At 53.7% G+C, this 18,965-nt stretch overlaps 1 protein-coding gene across 3 annotated transcripts in view; it reads right to left on the minus strand.

The window, feature by feature from the left end:
* The window catches only part of DENND2B (DENN domain containing 2B), a 154,204-nt gene that overhangs the window by 11,650 nt on the left and 123,589 nt on the right, over nt 1-18,965 (minus strand). For all 3 annotated transcript variants that reach the window (XM_082629244.1, XM_082629246.1, XM_082629245.1), the window contains 9 exons: nt 11,521-11,672; nt 9,401-9,616; nt 8,267-8,363; nt 7,601-7,645; nt 6,409-6,593; nt 4,994-5,103; nt 4,733-4,802; nt 1,840-1,917; nt 1,161-1,301 (listed from right to left, as the gene is read on the minus strand). In XM_082629244.1, the coding sequence (XP_082485370.1) occupies nt 1,161-1,301; nt 1,840-1,917; nt 4,733-4,802; nt 4,994-5,103; nt 6,409-6,593; nt 7,601-7,645; nt 8,267-8,363; nt 9,401-9,616; nt 11,521-11,672 (1,094 nt within the window). The remainder of the gene's footprint in view (nt 1-1,160; nt 1,302-1,839; nt 1,918-4,732; nt 4,803-4,993; nt 5,104-6,408; nt 6,594-7,600; nt 7,646-8,266; nt 8,364-9,400; nt 9,617-11,520; nt 11,673-18,965) is intronic.

Genomic DNA, 18,965 nt, shown 5'->3' on the forward strand with positions numbered 1-18,965 from the left:
CTAATCAGACACAATGTGCTATTGACCCTAATTCTAAAGCACATCTCAAATCCATCTATTCTCTTCATCTTTTCCTCCACACCTTAATCCAAACTCCGATCATCTCTTGCCTGTACTACTGCATCATATCCAAGCTGGTCTCCCTGTTTTCACTCCAGTCCATAATCTACATAGCAGCCAGAGTGAGCTTTTAAAATCTTATCTCGGGTCTTATAACCCTGCTTTAGAGACATTCCAAAACCCTGAACTCGGCCTACAGGTACACTGTGATTTGGCCCTGCTGTCTATCCACCCTGCTCACTCCCCTTTTCGACCATGCTGGCCTTTTTTTTTTTTTTTTTTTTTTTTTGCGCTATGCAGGCCTCTCACTGTTGTGGCCTCTCCTGTTGCGGAGCACAGGCTCCCGACGCGCAGGCTCAGCGGCCATGGCTCAGGGGCCCAGCCGCTCCGCGGCATGTGGGATCTTCCCGGACCGGGGCACGAACCCGTGTCCCCTGCATCGGCAGGCGGACTCTCAACCACTGCGCCACCAGGGAAGTCCCATGCTGGCCTTTTTTTCCGTTCCTTGGCAAGCATCCACACTTTCCCAACTTTTGCCTTTGCATGCTGTCCCTCTACCTGGAATAATCCTCTCCCACCCACTGGGTCCCCAGTAAAATGTCACTTCCTCAGAGGAGGCCTTTCCTGGCCCCTAATCTAAAGCACATCCCCTGTTACACACTCTCACTCTGTGCTTTCACTTGGCACCTAACACTTTTAGGGGTTATCTGTTTCTATGTACAAGTATTTATTTAGTGTCTGTCTCTCCCACTAGACTATGAACTCCACAAGGACTGAGCTGTGCCCCTCTTTAACTATATGACTCTGCAGGAACCCTGACTGTGAGAGAGCACATATTCTGTCAACATTTGATGAAGGAATAAGAGGTGGCCTGCAGTTTAGTCCAAACAGGTCAGGGAAGGCCCCTGGAAGCTGCAGAGAGTTGAGCAACAATTACAGTTCTGTCATTCACTCTTTTTAGTCCCTGTTGGTGAGGTGTACAAATGTGCTGAGCAAGGAAGGGGCCGTGCTCGGCACCCCCAGAGACTGAGCCTTGGCTCAGCAGGCCCCACGCCAGCCCCAGTCCATGGTCTGAGAGAAGAGGCAGCAGAAATCCCTACCTCGTTGCCAGCCCCCGGCAGGAATGTCTTCACTTTGATGGTCTTCCCTGGGGCAGGGAAGGGTGATTCCATGAGACTTCTCATGAAGGGATAGACCAAAGCGGCGGAGATCCCACGCCGGCGCTCCACCTCATCTAGGACCTGTGCCCACCGCCAGCAGCCCAAAGAGGAAGGGTGTCAGGGCGCCACCCTCCCCTACCTCCTGGGCAGAGAAGAGGGCAGCCCGGCATCTGACCAGCCCGGGCCGAAAGCTGGGAGATGGCGGACTATCTCGCCGGGAGCGTCACACCCTACCCTTCCCGTCTCCCGGGCCACTCGGTGTCGGCCCTGCTCCCTAACTAGTCCTTGCCTCAGACTCCAAGATCTGAGTCGCTGGGCAGAGGACACACCACTGGAGGTCGGTTCCTGGGCACTTGGCTTCCCACAGGGCCTCTGTCCCCAAGGACTCAGCTCCGCCCACGGCCCAGGGTGAGCTGTGACAGTAGCAGGCACTGCGGGTGCGGGAGCTGGCAGATGGGGGGGAGTTGGAGAGCTCGCTCGCGCTTGCCCTCGCATCCTCGCCTTCTCTCACCCTCTCACACGCACACAGGTGGTTTTCTCATCTAAGCCGCATGCAGATACTCCTGTGGGAGCTGTCAGCTGGGGGAAGGGGGAGGGAAGTAAGCCAGAGCCCTCTTACCTTGGAAAACAAGCCGAAGCAGCCAAGGCGGCTGATGACACAGTATACCTCTGGCAACCGAGGCCCTTTCCCACTTGGCTGGGCCAGGACAAGGAGGAGAGAGACACAGACACAGAGAACGCATGATTACTATATCTGACTCCTTTTCCTTGGGAACTGAGGACTAAGAACCAGTCTTCTAGGGAAGACTCTGGGCCTCTTCTAAACCTCTACTCAACCAGGCCCCCAAGGAAAGGGCTGCCACTCTTTGGGGGCAGGCTTCAGCCTCTGCTGGGCCTTCCAGCCCAAGGTGCCAGACTCCTGCCAAGCTCTACACAGGCTCCGCCCTTCCCCCCCAGGAGGACACTGATGGGGGCTGGCAAAGGACGAAGCGGTTTGGCAGAGGCTATAGGGTGATGTGTGGATTTATATCCCTAAATCCCCAGGCCCCCAGTGGTAAGGGAGGGACTTGTGTACATCCTTAGGAGCAAGCCAGGCGGTCTTCTGCCTCCCAGAGGGGACATTCTGCAAAACATTCCTTTTCTCAGTTGCTCTTTTCTCCCTTCCTTGATCCATCCCCATTCTAGGAAAGCAAACTGACACCAGATAAGAGAAGCAAACTACTATTTATTGAATATTTAGTATCTGAGTCCTGGGCTTGGAACTTTCCAAAAACTTGTTAGATAAGCATGATTATCCCCCTTTTATTGATGAGGAAACTGAGTTCAAAATTATTAAGCCATTGTCCAAGGTCATGTATTTAGAAGTCACGGAACGAGGAGTCTGTTTCTGCCTCTGATTTGCTGTATTACCTCTAAAGTATGCTGCCTTCCGACAGAAAGGAAGGGAAAGAAACACAAAGAGACTGGGCAGAGGTGTGTCCAGAGTAGAGGAGGACAAAGTAAAAGGGGGATTTAGACGGTAGGCAGCTGAAGGAGATGGGCACTGAGAGCTCCCCAGGCCTGGAGCCCCCAGATGCAGGCTGGAGCGAGTCCACAGGAGTTGACTTCTCCAGCCAGGGGCTGGCAGGGCTCTGTGGCTACCTCTGGCTCAGAGGCCTGGAGTGCCCAGCAAGGCTGAGCGGGGAGGGAACAGAGCAGCAGGTGCTGGCCCCTCGTGCAGGCTGCTAAGCAAATGCAGATGGGCTATTTCAGTCTCCAAACCTGCTGGCCACACGGCACAGATCTAAAGAGAAGGCAGAATCTGTTTTTGTCCATATTAGGCCTGAAACTCACTCCTCTCTTCTTCCCTCTCCCCCGCCTCCCCTAAAGCCCCAAGTGATTAAAACAAGTATGTGGGATTTGGGTTAGAATCATTGTGTCCAATCTGCAGGAATGCCGAGCTAGTGCCAGCCCCCTTGGCGGGGACCCAGCCCAGGCCCTCTCTGAGCACGCCAGGACAAACATGCTCTTCCCTGGGGGCAGCAGGCCCGCTGCAAAGGAGCAGCGCTGCTCCATCTCTGCTCCTGCAAAGGCAGCCTTTGGAACGCTACCCCACCCCCCAGGCCCGGGTGAAGCTGCCTGGCTCCCCACCTGGCATCTGTACTGCTCTACCTTCCCTTAGCCCCACTCACCGGGCATTCTATCTCCAAGTACTCCTTCTCCCCAGACTACCCTTTGGGGAGATCCAGGACTACCAGACTTGGTGTTAAAGGACTTGGAGTCAACCTGGCTCTGGCCCTGATTGGCTGTATGATCCTGGGCAAGTCATTCTACCTCTGAGTCTCCATTTCTTAATCTGAAGAACGTATATAATAATACTGGCTTGGCCAAAAAGTTGGTTCAGGTTTTTCCATACGATGCTATGGAAAAACCCAAACAAACTTTTTGGCCAACCCAATGCCTCATGGGCTATTATGAGTAATAAAGAAAATGACATACTTAAAGCATCTAGCCTGGAACATAAACAGATCCCAAATCACAGTTCATTCCCTTTGCCCTGCCTTCTACATTGAAAGTCCTACCTCCTCTACTGGACTATCTGAAGTTCCTTGAAGATAGGTGCCATGTCTAACTCATCTTTATGAGCCTTTAGCATATGCTGCCTAAGCCTCAGCAGGTGTATGCTACATGTTTCTGAATGAATGAATGAACAGCCCAGAATCCTTCACCTGGAGTCCCTACTATACATCACCTTTGCCGAAGATCCCCCTCATCTTGCCCCTTCTCCCACTAAGGCCTGGGAACCCTAAACTCTGTCAACAAGCCAAGCCAACAATACCCCTGGTGAGCCCCAGGGGAGTGTGTGACAGGACCCTCTTTATCTTTACCTCAATCTATTTCCCAGGACTAATGAGAAGAGGGGTGGTGTAGTGCTTCTCTCTCCACATCATGGCTTATATTTTCAAAACCCTCCCTTTCCCTTGAGTTCAAGGCATCTCTCCCAGAATCCCATAGAAGTTACTGCTCTGTCCCTGCTCAGCCTCCAGCCCTACCAGACCATGGACAGGATGCACATCAGGTTGGCCAGGTATGGGGGTGAGGAAGGTTGGCCTCCACCCCAATCTGATGCACACACACATACTGCTGGGTTGATGTGATCCTGCAATCAGGATCAGCAATCTGAGCCTGTAAGCCCAAAGTAAATGAACAAAAAGTAAAAGTATAGAAGAGCTAAAAACATAGGACAGCCCAGTAGAAAGTGATCCAATCTCTTCCCTTATTGTAGATTATCTTAGATCCTGGGGCCCAATCAGAGGGGCCACTTTAAGTCCTGCCATCCCAGCGAGTGCTTCGTGTGGCGTGTGTGTGTCTGTGTGTGTGTGTCTGTGTGTGTGTGTGTGTGTGGCCTCAGGCAGCATACAAGGAAGCAGAACATAGAACAACTTGAGTTTCTACCAGCTCAAGTTAATGAAGAGCGTACACACGTACAAACACTGTGGCCCAGTCCCTGAGGACTGAATGGCCCTACTTACTAGTAAGCGCCTGCAGTAGCCAAAGCGTCTGCTGCCATCTTCCCCCGTCAGCATGAAAGAGAACGTCTCACTGGAACAGGGAGAAGTCTGGCATCAGGGAAATATCAGAGGACCCAGGAAACAGCCCCCAAGAAGAGGGACCGCCCAGGGAGGGGGTGAAAGACCAGGCTGCGGTAGGAGAGGAGGCTGGGACTAGGGTGGGCCAGAGTCAGCTGCCCACTGTTATGGGGGTAAAGGAGGCTATGCCAGGCCAGGCCTCACCTGCTGTACTCTGACACAGGAAGCCAGTCCTTGGCATCAGGGAAGCAAAACTGGGGAATGGCCTTGAGCCTCTCCTCTGCCTCCCGCATCTGCTTGGTGGGTCGGTCCAGCTGCAAGGAAGAGGAATATGGGGAGAGAGAGATAAGAGAAGACGTGGAACTTGGGGCTGGTGGTGGGTAGCTGACAAATATCTCCTCCCCCGAGAGTCCTAGGTGGCGTTTGCCCAACTGGCATGCTTCTCAGCAACCCGACCCTGACCCCACTCCCATTTCTCACAGAGAGGTCTGGGTGTGGGCTGAGTCATCATTTATTCCTTCAATATATGCCAAACTAGCACTTTCTATGCGGCACCTGGCATGTGCTGGGCTACCAATAGACAACGTCCCTGTCCCTGTGCATTCTGGTCAGCAGAGTGAGATAATCAACAAACAAAATTTCAGAGGGTGCCACAAAGGAAATAAACAGGGCGATATGACAGAGATAAGTGGGTGGCTGGGGCTACTTTAGAGTATCTAGAAAGATCTCCTATTTGATCGGGGAATGAAGAATGAGAAAGAGCCAGCAGCCAAGTGAAGAGCTGGGGAAAGAAGATTCCCGGCAGAGGCAATGGCAGAGAGAAAGGGCCCGAGTGTTACAGGAAGAGAAAGGAGGCCAGGCAGGCGGCTGGGGGCGAGCAGGGAAGGGGTGGTAAGAGCTCAGGTACGTGGGGGAAATGGGGAGTGAGTGCTAATGGGTACAGGGTTTCTTTTGGGGGTGATGAAAATGTTCTAAAATTGATCACATAACTGTGACTATACTAAAAGTTATTGAATGGTACGCTTTAAACAGCTGAATTATATAGAATGTGAATTGTATCTCAATAAAGTGGTTAAAAAAGAGAAAAGAAAAGTAATAAGGGGGCCTCCCTGGTGGCGCAGTGGTTGAGAGTCCGCCTGCCGATGCAGGGGATACGGGTTCGTGCCCCGGTCTGGGAGGATCCCATATGCCGCGGAGCGGCTGGGCCCGTGAGCCATGGCCGCTGAGCCTGCGCGTCCGGAGCCTGTGCTCCGCAACGGGAGAGGCCACAACAGTGAGAGGCCCGCGTACCGAAAAAAAAAAAAAAAAAAAAAAAAAAGAAAAGTAATAAGGTAGGAGAAGTAGCTGGGGGCCCGTCCTCAGGACCCTTGAAGTCCTGTAAACAACGTGGATCTCATTCTAGGCACGCTGGGGGGTGTTCTCTCCGCCCTCATCCTCCGAATACTCACTGGCCCAAACCCACCCCCTCTCCTCCCTCCAGACTACAGGCAGCCACGCTCAGGGCTAGCGCAGTGAGGTGAGTTGCTAAGGCGGGAACAGGATCTCCCTTCTTCCCCAGATGGGCCAGGCAGGAAGGAGGAGGCAGAGGAGGGGGCAGGGAAGGAGGGAGGCGGCCTCACCTTGGGAAACTGGTAGGAGACCTCAGGGAGGTACGTGTTTCGGGATGGCTTCCTCTTGAGCGACACCACCACGAAGCACTCGAACAGCTCCCGTTCCTGCCACTCGAGCAGCTCCAGCTCCAGGGTCCGGTAGCTGGGTGCGCGCTTCAGCATGGACTGGATGTGGACCAGGCGCTGCGTGTGGGCTGGGGGCAGGTCACACATCAGGGACGAGACCCCCACGTTAGCCCCCTCCACCTCACGCTCAGGGCTCCATCCCCAGGGGTCACCTCTAAGTGCAGGAGCCTAGTCTGACGGCCTGACCAACGAGGTCTGGGGGAGAAGTGGCAGGAGCAAGGTGTGTAGCCTGTCTGCCCTGACACAGTCAGGGCCTCCTGGAGCCTCTGGAGGCTGAGCTGGGGCCAACAGCCTGCCTGAGCCAGGCAAATCCAGGGATGCATCAATGGCACCCAGCCACCCCTGCCCCTGTGCCAACAGGACTAGAAGATATGAACATCCACAAAGCCTTCATCCTAGGGCCCCTATCAGTCCTTGGACTTGGACCCTTTTTCCCTCTCCCCAGGCCCAAAGTCTACTTGCCCACTTGCCTGGGGGACCCCCAGAGGAGGGAAGGAGGGAGCTACCTCCCACATACTTTAATCATCCAGGAAGGTCTAGGCAGGGCTTCCCAGTAGAGAAAGAACAGAGATTTGCCCAAGGCCCCCTGGAACATGAAGGTCCCAGAACCTTTCCAGGGAGGTGGCAGTTTTCCTCTCTAGGGAGAGGGAAGATGAGTGGCCTCAGGGCCTCCAGAGTACCAGTTTCCTCAGACTTTGGCACACTTCTTACAACCAGAAGAGGTACTTGTAACCTACTGAACCCATCTCTGACTCTCCAGATTCACAACACTTACCAGGCAAACCTAGCACCCAATTTTCATGGACAACGGCTTGGGAAAATAAGGCAGGGTCACCAGCCTTAAATTTGGGAAAAGGGAGATGGTTGCATTTAACCTCTCAGGGCTGAGCTCCATGACTGTAGGAATGGACTCCCCTAGAGCTCCTTGCTCTGTTGGCCTCGTATCCTGCCTGCCATCGCCTCTCCAAATGGGGCCACTCTGGGATGTTGGAACTGTATGTGCAGAGAAGGGAAGGCTGATTCCCCACAGCCAGGGCAGGAAAGGGTCCCATGGTCTTGGGGAGCCATGCCTCACCTTTGAACCTGTCGTCAGAGTCGCTCTCGCTCTCACTGTTCTCATCTGGAAAAGTTAAGAGCAGAGTGCATGCTTGCTGAGCCACTGCCCCACAGCAAATGTTTTCTGTGCCCCCCACCCAGCTCTTCTCATGAGGGATGTACCTCCTCTGGGCTCCAGTGGGCCCCTGGCCAGGTGCTGCGTGGCCCGGGGCCAGGGTCCCTCAGAGCTCAAACTGCAGGTGCTAATCTATATCCAAACCCCTATCCACCCAGTCCTGATTTGGGGCAAGCTGAGGGCCGAAGTTGGAGGCTGAGCCAGCAGAGAGGCCTATCGGCCTGGAACACAAGGGTCTTGCCTCCAGAAGGCCAAGATTTGAAATGGGAAACAGACCACAGTGCTCAGTAAGTCTGGCCTTTCCTTTTGCCAGATGCAGATTCCCACACCCACTTTCCTATTCAGGGCCTCACAGCCCAAAGTCTGCACTAACCCTTCCCAAGGCTTTCTTCCCTCTTTGGCTCTCCCCTCCTATGTGGCCCCTTTTTTGCAGGGCTCTACCCTCCTAGAAGACAGGAGGATCCCACGATTGCCCCATGGAAGGGTAAACTGAGGCTAGTCCATGCCTCTCCCCACTTCAAATGCCCAAGGGCCCCAGAAACCTGAGCCAGCTCAGGCATCCAGGCCTACCTCTCAGTGATGATGTCTCAATGCTGGACATGGACAGCTTTTTTAACCTCTTCTTTCCCCGCTTGGCATTGTAGATGGAGTTAATTCTTTGGACAAGCTGGGTGAGAAAAGCAGGGAGGGTGAGGCAACCCTAACACCAACTGCCCCTGCTCCGCAGAAGGCTAATTTACAGAGGGCGTCCATTCCCTTACTGGAACAAGCCTTCTGCCCTCTCCGCAGTGGGCCCAGTACTGGTCTCCCTCCTGCACTGGCCCCAAGGGCAGACTGGTGGCTCCCCATCTACTTGTCCCCTTAGTGGTCTCCTGCCCCCAAGACAAGGACTTTACACTTAGCTCCCCAGAGGAAGGAACTGTGATCAAACTAGACAGGATGGGAGCTCCTGGGTCTCAAGAGTCCCTGAACCAAGCGAGACAAAGAGCTGCTCAGAGGCAATAACAGGAACAAGGATTGAGCCTTTCCCCTCTGGGCTACAACCTGGGGCCCTGGCAGGAAGGAGCTAAATTCCCAATATACCCAAGCATTGTTTGCAGGCTAAAAATACCACTTGGCTAAATCCTGCTGCTTTGGGCTGGGGATTTGGGCCTGGCTACCTATGTGCGCAAATCATTGCTGAAAACTCTCAATTCTGAGAGTTATAGAAAGGAAGACCCATGTTTGAGTCCCAGGTCCTTCAAAGCCTGGAGATGTCTCTGCGTACACAGAGACTTTGCATACCCCACACCCACTAATGGGGAGCTTCTTAAGGACTGTTTCCATCCACCCAGTGGCGTGGAGCACTCCCTGGGGGCCAGGATAGCCTGTTTTCTCCTAACATCTGCAGAGCATTAATCACTTAGTGCATCTTTATTGATAAGAAAAGGAAATTAGCCAGATGAAAAACAAAGGCCAGTGCCTGGACCTGAAATTGATTTCAGGAGAACTGAGGAAGCAGGCCCAGATTAGGGAGGGAGGGAGGGAGGGAGGGAGGGAGGGAGGGAGGGAGGGAAGGAAGGAAGGAAGGAAGGAAGGAAGGAAGGAAGGAAGGAAGGAAGGAAGGAGGGAAGGAGGGAGGGAGGGGGAGGGGGGGAGGAGAGAAGAGCCACCACCTGCCTGCCCACCTGCCCAGCCCCAGCCAGCTCCAGCTGGGGAGGCTACCTTGGGAATGCGGCGGGCCCGGCGGCTGGACAGCAGTTCACTCGTGGTGCTGAGGCTGTCCTCATTGAGGCTGGAGGGTGAAGATGGCAGGCTCAGCTGAGCCAGCAGCAGCATGTCATCATGGCTGTGCCTCTTGGGTAATCGTGGCAACCGGTGGCTCTTCCTTTCTGACCAGTTCCCACTGCGTAGGGACTGGCTGCCGGGTTTCAGGGAGAGCTGGCATGGGAGAGGGGACATGGGAGAGGGACTCAGCACAGATGCCTTGGCCGGCACCTGTCTGCTGGGACCTGGACAGAGGAGCCACAGGCTGGCATCCCAGACTCCTCCAAATCCCACCTGGAATTTCCATCTACCAGGGTTTCCTCTTAAGAGCTCAGCTGCCGGTCAGCAGCTCAGGGCTAGATTCAATACTTGCTTCCACAAAGGAAGCTTAACTACTTCTTCCAGAAAAAAGAAAGCAGAGACTAAGAAAACTGGGCTGTCTATCTGAGTGGAAAGAGAAGGCCAAGTGAGAAATCTGCGGGCCCCTCCTGAGCTCTGGGACAAGGCTTAGACTCTGCTCATTACTGGGTGTGGTCGACGGAGCCAGTCTTCCCCACTCAGCCCCTGAGTTAGTCCTAAAAGGCTTCTCTAGCAGAGGCCAGAATCTACATGTCAACCCAGCCCTGCTCACTTCTTCCAGGGTGAATACAGGGCTCTGACCACCAAAGCCTGGCAAGGCAGGCCTCGGAGCCAGTGGCTCCCTCACCTACATGGTCCTGGGCTGCTCCCATCCCTGCCCGGATCTACTTTCTGCCTCCCTCTGTCTAGACTGACACCCTTCAGCACAGGGCACCTTACTCTCGGCGGATCCTGCTCACCACCAAAAAGGTAGCACCCCTGCAAACTTGGCAAGCCTTCCACCTGCCGTCTGGATCTGGCATTGCCTCTCTTCACTCTTCAGCAAGTCCTCCTTCCCCCCATCCCCCAACTTCCCCTTCCCACCCAATCAGTCCGGAAGTACAAATTCAATGGAAGCTTATTTGAACAGAGCACATTAGAAAGGTAAATCTTTTATAAAAAGTCACATCATTCCAAAGCCAGAAGAAAGAATTTTTATATTCTCTAGCCAGTGTTATAAAATATCTAGGAGAGGGGCTTCCCTGGTGGCGCAGTGGTTAAGAATCCACCTGCCAATGCAGGGGACATGGGTTCGAGCCCTGGTCCGGGAAGATCCCACATGCCGCGGAGCAACTAAGCCTGTGCACCACAACTACTGAGCCCACGTGCCACAACTACTGAAGCCCATGCGCCTAGAGCCCATGCTCCACAACAAGAGAAGCCACCGCGATGAGAAGCCTGCGCACTGCAACCGAGAGTAGCCCCCAGTCACCGCAACTAGAGAAAGCCCGCGTGCAGCAACGAAGACCCAACACAGCCATCCATAAATAAATAAATAGATAGATAGATAGATAGATAGATAAATAAATAAATAAATAAATAAATTTATTTTTAAAAAAGAATCTAGGAGAGTTAGAGTTGCTTGGGTAGGTCCAAGATAGGATCTCCATTCCCCTGCCTCCTGTCCACCATGGACAAGGCCAGAATGAGCTACAGTCTAAGAGCTTCCTGCGACTCTTCACCTTTCTTCTCACTCTGCCTCTATCAGTCCATTCCTCGGAGAGTCATCCATTCAACCATTTATTCAGTGGGAGCGGTTCCAGGTCCTGGAGACACCTGTCTAGTTCTCCAAATCAGGTTCTTGGGCCTACGCCTGGCCCCTAAATGCCAGTGCTGAGATCAGTTCTGCCAGAGCTGCACAATACCAAGACTCCAACCCGGGCCCTGTCTTCCTGTTTCCAGGAAGGGGAGGAGAAATAATGATTAGACAGGAGACTACAGGGGCTCCTGCCTTAGTTCTGCAGCTCAGAGCTCAAGCAGTGAAGGGAAGAAGGTGGGACAGGGTGCCCCTAAGAGCACACCTCAATTGGCCACAAGCATATCGACACGGCAGAAGTCCCTGAGTGCAGAGCTCTTCCCTGACGTCACCTTCGCCTAGCACTAGTGAGGCAAAAAGCCTGAGTGGAAGCTGGCAAACGCCTCGTGCTGACCCTACAGGCCCAAGTCAGGGCTGCTGTTACCTGAGTGGGTGGGTTGTTGTACTTCCTGTCCTGAGGACTCCACATCCTGTGCAAAGAGTCCAAGGAGTTTTCAGACAGTTGCTGGGATTTTCGTCCTGCTCTTCGGCTCTTTAAGTCCACATCCTCATATGGATTCTCCTTGGGCAGATCTCCTGCAGAGGAGGAAAAGTTAGAGAAGGGGGAGAAGGCAAGAAGGAAACACACACACACACACACACACACACAAATAAACAAGCAGAATTCCTGTGAGCCAAAGAGAGTGGCTTCTGCCTGGTCCTTCAGCTCATGAGTCATGCAGCTGCCCGTCTGCAGTGGGGAGGCTACAAACAGATCCTGGCTCTGAGTCCAGAAGCTGAATCCCCCACCTCCAGTTCAGCTCAGCCTTGCCTGGCCTCTGCTTTGTAAATTCAGGGACTGCACAAGACTGGCTCAGCCACCCAGGCCTGTGTCCAGCCAGAGGACAAAGCCAACACCAGGCGTCTCTCCTTGGCTCCAGTCCCTTTGCTGAGAAAGCCCCAAAGATATACAGTTCAAGGTGGGAAAGGCTTTCAGAGGTCACACGGCTGTCCCTTTACCCACTGCTCCCTGAGGACCACTTCTGGAGATGGGCATGGAGGGGATCTGCGAGCTCTAGGGTGCCGGGCTTCACCAGGCCTCCCTCCTGCCCGTACGCTGTGCCACAGCTCTCTCAGGACAGGGCTTTTGCCTGGCCCACCGAAGTAGTGAGCGCTCAGTATTATTTGTTCAATGAACCGCTCTGACTACAGCGTCACTCCACTTCCTCCACCACAGACCTCAGCAAAAAGACAATGGTCATCAATCCCCTTTTGGAATAAACTCTCCTGCTAAGACACATGGGAGACGTGAAAGGCTTGAAAGGAGTTTGGGCTGCAGGGGTGGAGTTGGTGGGGAGTTCTTGTTTCTCTTCTCAGGACTCAATTCTAAAATCCCTGGCAGTAGGCACTGTAAGGGCACTACGAGAAAATCACAGAAAGTCCAAAGCATAGTCCCTGCCCTTGAAGAGCAGCCCCTTCCCACAAGCCATGCCCTCCTGCCCCTTTCCTGCCAACACATACCTGGACTTTTCTAAAATACAATAATATCATGAGCAGGGTCAGTCCTGGAACCACAGTCGTGCAGCAGAATCACAGTGGTGACAAGGTCCACGGGACTGTGAGGAAATACTGCCCTCTACTGCCCTTTGTCTTGTCTTTCCTTAGCCTCCCCTCGGTATCAAGGCCACTGTTTGGGACGCAGGTACTAGTGGCCAGAATGAGGCTTTGCTGGAGGTGGCACACAGGAAGCTGCTAACAGGGCTCACTCCAGCTTCTCCGATCGGCAGCGGGATTGAGCTTGGGTGATCACTGAGCCCCAGGGATGCCTGCCCGTGCCTCCCACCATAGAGGAGTTCAGACTTCACTTCTCAGGGAGCAGACAGAAGAAAGAGCCATAGACTGGCCACAGAGGCCACTGGGTGTGTAAGCTTTCCTAGGATAGGACACAGGAGAAAAACCAAATCCCTACATGCTTCTTTCAGATTTTTCCATTTCCAAAACCAAGATCTCCCCCTGTTGTGGTATCTACTTATTACTATCATGGAAAACCACCATGAACTTAGGAAATGCCTTTACAGAGGTGTAGGGGGAGGGATGGGGGGGCTGTGCAGGGGGGATTTCGGTCACAGCTAATTAGACTGCCATGGGAGCAATACATATCTCTGTAAACTTATGAGTCAAAGATGGGTCAAGGAAGGATTTGGGACGGAATTAAGTGATTCCCAACACCAGCAGAGTCCCCAGCAACTGAACAGACGTTTTCCTGTAACACAGTCATGCTATGAAAATGACTTGTCTCCATTCCAGAGCCCTGACTAAGCAGAGCTGGCCCAGCAACCCTGCCTCCAGAAGCCAAATATGAAACCTGGCATCCCCTGCATGTTTTCTCCAGCCTACCCCACTGTGGGCACTTAGGGAGGAATCAGGATAGACTCTGTATGTCTTGGTCCCTCTCCAACATATATCCTACATCAGTGAGGTTGGGGGACCAAGAACTGGAGAAAGCCAGGACACAGTCTTCCTGATCCTGTGAAGCAGGACAGAGCAGAAGGGGTCAGGAAGAACATTTATTCCAGGCTCATCAAATCTAAACTGCTTTGGGCTGGATGACCAGCCATCGTCATCCCCCAACCTATAAGATGACTCTGTCTCAACTCCTTTAGAAGAGTTGCTCCAAACCACTGACACTTGGGGCTGGATAATTCTTGTGGTGGTGGACTATCCTGTGCATCTGTAGGATGTTTAGTAACAACCCTGGCCTCAATCCACTAGACAGATGACAGTAGCGTCCCCTCAGTTGTAACAACCAAAAAAATGTCTCCAGACACTGTCAAATGTCCCCTGAGCAGATGGGTGGATAAATGGATGATGGGTGGATGGGTGGACATATGGACGATGGAAGGAAGGGAGGGGGAAAGGAAAGGTGAATGAGTGGATGGGTGGACAAAACTGTACCCCCATCCCCACCCACCCCATTAAGAACCACGGCTTTTAGATGTTTCTAAACTTCCTAATAGCTTCTAAGTGCCATGACGTGAGTCCCAAGGCAAACCCTCTTTTCCTCCCTCCTTCACTCCTTCTCTTCTCTCCCTTCTTTCTTTCCCCACAATCAAAGCTGTGAACATTAATATAAAATCCAAAGCTCCGGACTTCCTTGGTGGCGCAGTGGTTAGGAGTCCACCTGCCAATGCAGGGGACCCGGGTTCGATCCCTGGTCCGGGAAGATCCCACACGCCACGGAGCAACTAAGCCCGTGCGTCACAACTACTGAGCCTGCGCTCTAGAGCCCGCGAGCCACAACTACGGAGCCCACGCGCCACAACTACTGAAGCCTGCACTCCTAGAACCTGTGCTCCGCAACGAGAAGCCACCACGATGAGAAGCCCGCGCATCACAACGAAGAGTAGCCCCCGCTCTTCACAACTAGAGGAAGCCCGTGCGCAGCAGCGAACACCCAACACAGCCAAAATATAAATAAGAATCTTTTTTTTTAAGTTAAAAAAAAAAAATCCAAAGCTCCAAGAAATAGATGTAGGAGACTGAGGCCCAGGGAAGTAATAGATGCACATCAGTGATAACCTGGAAACTGAAAACAGTTGGGAACACCAGGTTCTCAAGCCCAGTATTGCCTCTGGAAACTAAATTTCAGGAAAGCCTTAAACGCCTGCTCCTCCCGACTGCCCAGCCCTAACGTCAGCCTCTTTCTTCTCCAGCAAGGTTAACATCCTCTCTGATATAACCAGGCCACTAATCATTTCTCCAGGAAATGACGGCTGGCCCTGGCCCAAGCCCTGCCTCCCAGCCTTAGCTTGGGCCCTTCACAGCCCCCGTTCACCTATTACTCTCAGCTTCCTGGACTGTTCTGACTACCCTTCTGGAGCTGCCTCACTGAGACACTCTCAGCCATCTGTCCAGGGAGTAAGGGTGCCCAGGGGATGGGGATGTGCAGAGACCAAGCAGTCCCCGAGGCCTAGAGCCACTAAACAGAATCTGCTGAGAGCAAATCAACCCCAAAGCAATGGCTCAGAGCTGGGAGAGGAGGAGGGCTAGAGAGCCAGGCTCGGAACCTTCTCTGGAGGAGCAGAGCCACGGCGCGGCGGAAGAAGCTGGAGCCGAGGGGAGACACCTGGGGGAGCTTTGGCAGGGACATGATGGGAGACCGGAAGCCTGGCAGACCTCAAGACTTTCACCTGCATTCTTGCCCACGCAGCTTCCTCGAGGGTGCTCCTCGCTGCCCTTGGAGAGAGAGAAGAGGTAGGCCCTCCTCCCCCGAGGCCTGGCCTGAACAGCTCCATCTCATCAAGCCCAGCTGTGGAAGCCAGAGGTCTCAACCTTTCCCAGCTTTGCTGATGAGACAAGGGACAGGGGCATAGCCAAGAATTTCTGCTTTGCACTCTTTTAAAGGCGCTGGTCAGAGCCCAGACTTATCATATGGATCCTCTGGAAGGAAGAACCCAGTCCCACCTAGCCCTGCCCCCACTCCTCTCCACGTCTCCTTTGGTCACTAACCACAGGTGCCAAGCACCCCACCCCCCAACAAACGCACAACTGGAAGAACCAGTTAGAGAAGGGGTGTGTCTGTGCACAAGCACTGAGAATTTCCCCAAACGGAATCTTAAGCTTCCCAGACCACACCCATGGCTAGGGCCATGGGTCTGCAGCTTCCCTCCCCAGCCCTCTCCTGCTTCCAACCAGCTGTTTCTCCTGGGTCTCAGCCTCTTCCCCTCCCTCGTACAGTGGAGACAGGGCCAGATTAGGGGCCCAACTCCCCCGACAATACATAGCCCATCAGATGGGGAGCTCTAAGGGGCCAGTTGTTACCACCCTCCGAGGTTGGACAACATTTACCAACTGCCCGGGCACCGTTCCCTGGACTGCACCTCTGGGCGGCAGCCTCTATGCTGTTAGATGTCTCTGTTTCCCAGCCTTGGGACAAATGAGAGAAGAAGGCAGAAAGAGCAGAGGCTCAAAAAGCTTTGCAGTAAGGCTGACTGGCTCTGTCCCCAGCTCCCACCCCGCTCAAGTTCCTGGAAACTCTCCCTCAGCCCCAGCTAGCTGATGGGAGTGGGAATCTCTGCAGGAATGCAGCCCAGGCTCCTTGGTCAGGCGCCGAGGCCACTCCACATAACTCTCTAATAAGCTGCTTCCTTGGGTGCATTTTTAACTGTCAGGCTCAGAACGCAAACGATTATAAGGCTTTGTAGGATAGCAGCGTCTTCCAGAGGCAGATGTCAAATTGGACAGGCGAGAATTAACCAGCCCCACGAAGCAACATGGCAGTAACTTTATTTCTGAACCACTCTGTTGCAAATCAACAAGATAACCTCAGCCTGTTTTGGAGTATCTCACCCCAGTTCCCAACGTGTCATGCCTGGTATGGGCAGGAGGCTAGCACAATCCCCAGGGCCCCTCGTTCAGGTCCAGGGCTCACGGAGAAGACGCGTTAGTCTCTGGGCCAGCTGGCCCTCAGCCTCTTACAGACACGGAACTCCAGACCAATGGGCTGGTCCCCGAGACAAAGACTCAGCACGGGAGCTCTGGCCCGTGCCCACCTCCTGCCACAGCCCGATTATCACACCCCCTAACAAAGCTCCGTCTGGCCCTGGGCAAGGGAGGCAGCACAAGAAAGAGGTGGATAGTCCAAACCCGAACACCTCAGCCTCGCAGAGCACAGGCTGGGCCAAGAGGACAGAGAAGGCTCCCAGGAAGTCAGGCACTGGTCAATCGGAGGCAAAAGTGAAAGTGACATTCATAGTTCAGCAACAAGGGCCCCCCACCAAAGCCTTTACGGGCGTGGGTCCAAATTCTTGGGCCTGTCGCCAGGGAAGGAGAAAGGGTAAGTCAACCAGAATCTGAGAGAAACAGAGATATTCTCCCTTGTATTTCCCTCTAGCCTCCCTGGTCAGGTCGAGAAGTTCAGGCGGGGCTGCTATGGGGATACTGAAGGAGGAAAACGTGCCCAGGGCACTGAACAACCAGAGACGCTGAAACCCACCCTACCTTCACACCACAAGGGCACGCAAAACACCCAGGTGCCTCCCTCCTCCCTCCTCCCCATTCCTCTTCCCCCACTCTCTACACAACGCTCCAAAGACCCAGAAGCTAGCGGAGCCGCTAAGGAACATGCCCCAGTCCCAACCTCACCTCACACCAGCCCTCACCCCTAGCTTCCGGCTCGTCCGGCTAAGAAGCATCCAAGCTGCTCCTCTATTTTCTTGCCTCCTTGAGCAACATCTCACAGTGGCCGCAAGTCCCCTCCACTGAGTGAGGAGGCTGAGGCTCAGACACACTTGCCTCCCCCTTCCTCTTCTAACCTGACCTTAGGACGCCCACAGAACGGTTCTGTTGCCCAGAACGGTGCCTCCAAAATTCTCACCGCCCGCCGCACCCCACACACACCACGCACCGTCCCCAAACAGCCCTGAACAGAGCCCTGCGGTCATGGAACTCTGGACAGGGAGAAATGGTTGAAGCAGCCCTTTCTCTACTCCAGCTCAGCTGATGCAAGAACATTCCCCCACATGAGATCCCTGGGCAGCATAGAAAGGCTGCAAAGCCTCCTCAGAGAAGAGAGGGCAGCGAGGCCCCAGCGTTGGCAGTGCCTGGATCCTGAGCAGGGGGGCAGCTGAAAACTGGAGTCGGCCCTGTCCCCTGCGGCAGCCACACCGGGTGCTCCCAAGGGCCCTGGGCAGCAATGACACATGACAATTCCTCTCAAACTAGAGGAAACAGACCTGTACCCTGCTCAGGGCTGGGAGGCACATGGGGCTGTGCCCCCGATCCCCACAGGTCTGGGCGACCGTGCATACAAAGCTTTTTCCCAGTAGTAAAGAAAGAGGCCTCCCTCCCCAAACCCGTTTGCTGTTCTGGGGAATCTCGTTCCCACAGTCCTTCTGACATGACCGAATTTTGGACAGCTACATACTATACACTCCCACCCTGGGAAAGCAGTGCCTGTGTGGACCTGAGCACTGCTGCTGGCTTCCCAGAAATCCTGGCCCAGCAAGTTGTACAGAGAAAACTGGGAAACTGACGGCTCCAATCAAATGAGGGAAAAGAGGACCCTCTCTTCCGAAGATCCCACAGTCTTATCTGGAGGGTTCTCCACTAGGGCCACTCCTTTCTGTATCATGTTCACTCACAAGACTATGTTCTTCAACCCCCACCCCGGCCTAAGGCAGAGCTAACACAGAGACAGAGATGAGGGCGGGAGCGGTCAAGGACAAGGGCACTTGACCTTCCTTTCTCTTCAGAAACCTACGCTGAGACACATGCTTTACTTGAACAAAACTAAAGCCCCCACCGAAGAGAATGAGGCCAGAATTAAAATAAAAGCCAAAAATAAACCCAACCCAGCCTAGACAACTGGCTTTTTGCTGTTGCTCAAACACAAGTTTGCCAACACAACATCCTCCCAGTTGTTGGAGGGCCATTCTCCACGGTGTCCTACATTTCTGACCTTCTGAGCAAGAGGAATTAACAGTTCCAGACTATCTTTTCAAAGATGTTTATAGAGCAAACAGCCTTGGAAGACAGTGTCTCCCTGCAGGGCAGAGGCAGATTTGTTTGCTGACCAGAATAAAAAGGATAAGGTCTCCTTATGGGGCAAAGGTTTGCTAGCAGCCCCTTGAAAAGCTTGGGGTTTCCTAAGCTTGAGGTTCCTCAGCTGGGGTGCAGACCCACCACGCGTGCAGCCTCTACCTGGACCTCCTCCCCACTGCTGCATGGGACTGGGGAGCAAGGGGAACCCATGTGAACATCAAGCTCATGTGGCCTGCTGTGCCATGAGTAACAAAGTCCTTTGTCTGGGATCCAAGCATCTGTGTCTTCTGCCAGCATCTGTGAACTGGGGCAGGCTAGACTTGTTAGCTTGCAAGCAGAGTGAAATCT

The sequence above is a fragment of the Mesoplodon mirus genome (assembly GCF_964341445.2).
Source record: "Mesoplodon mirus genome assembly, chromosome: 7".
Lineage (NCBI taxonomy): Eukaryota > Metazoa > Chordata > Mammalia > Artiodactyla > Ziphiidae > Mesoplodon > Mesoplodon mirus.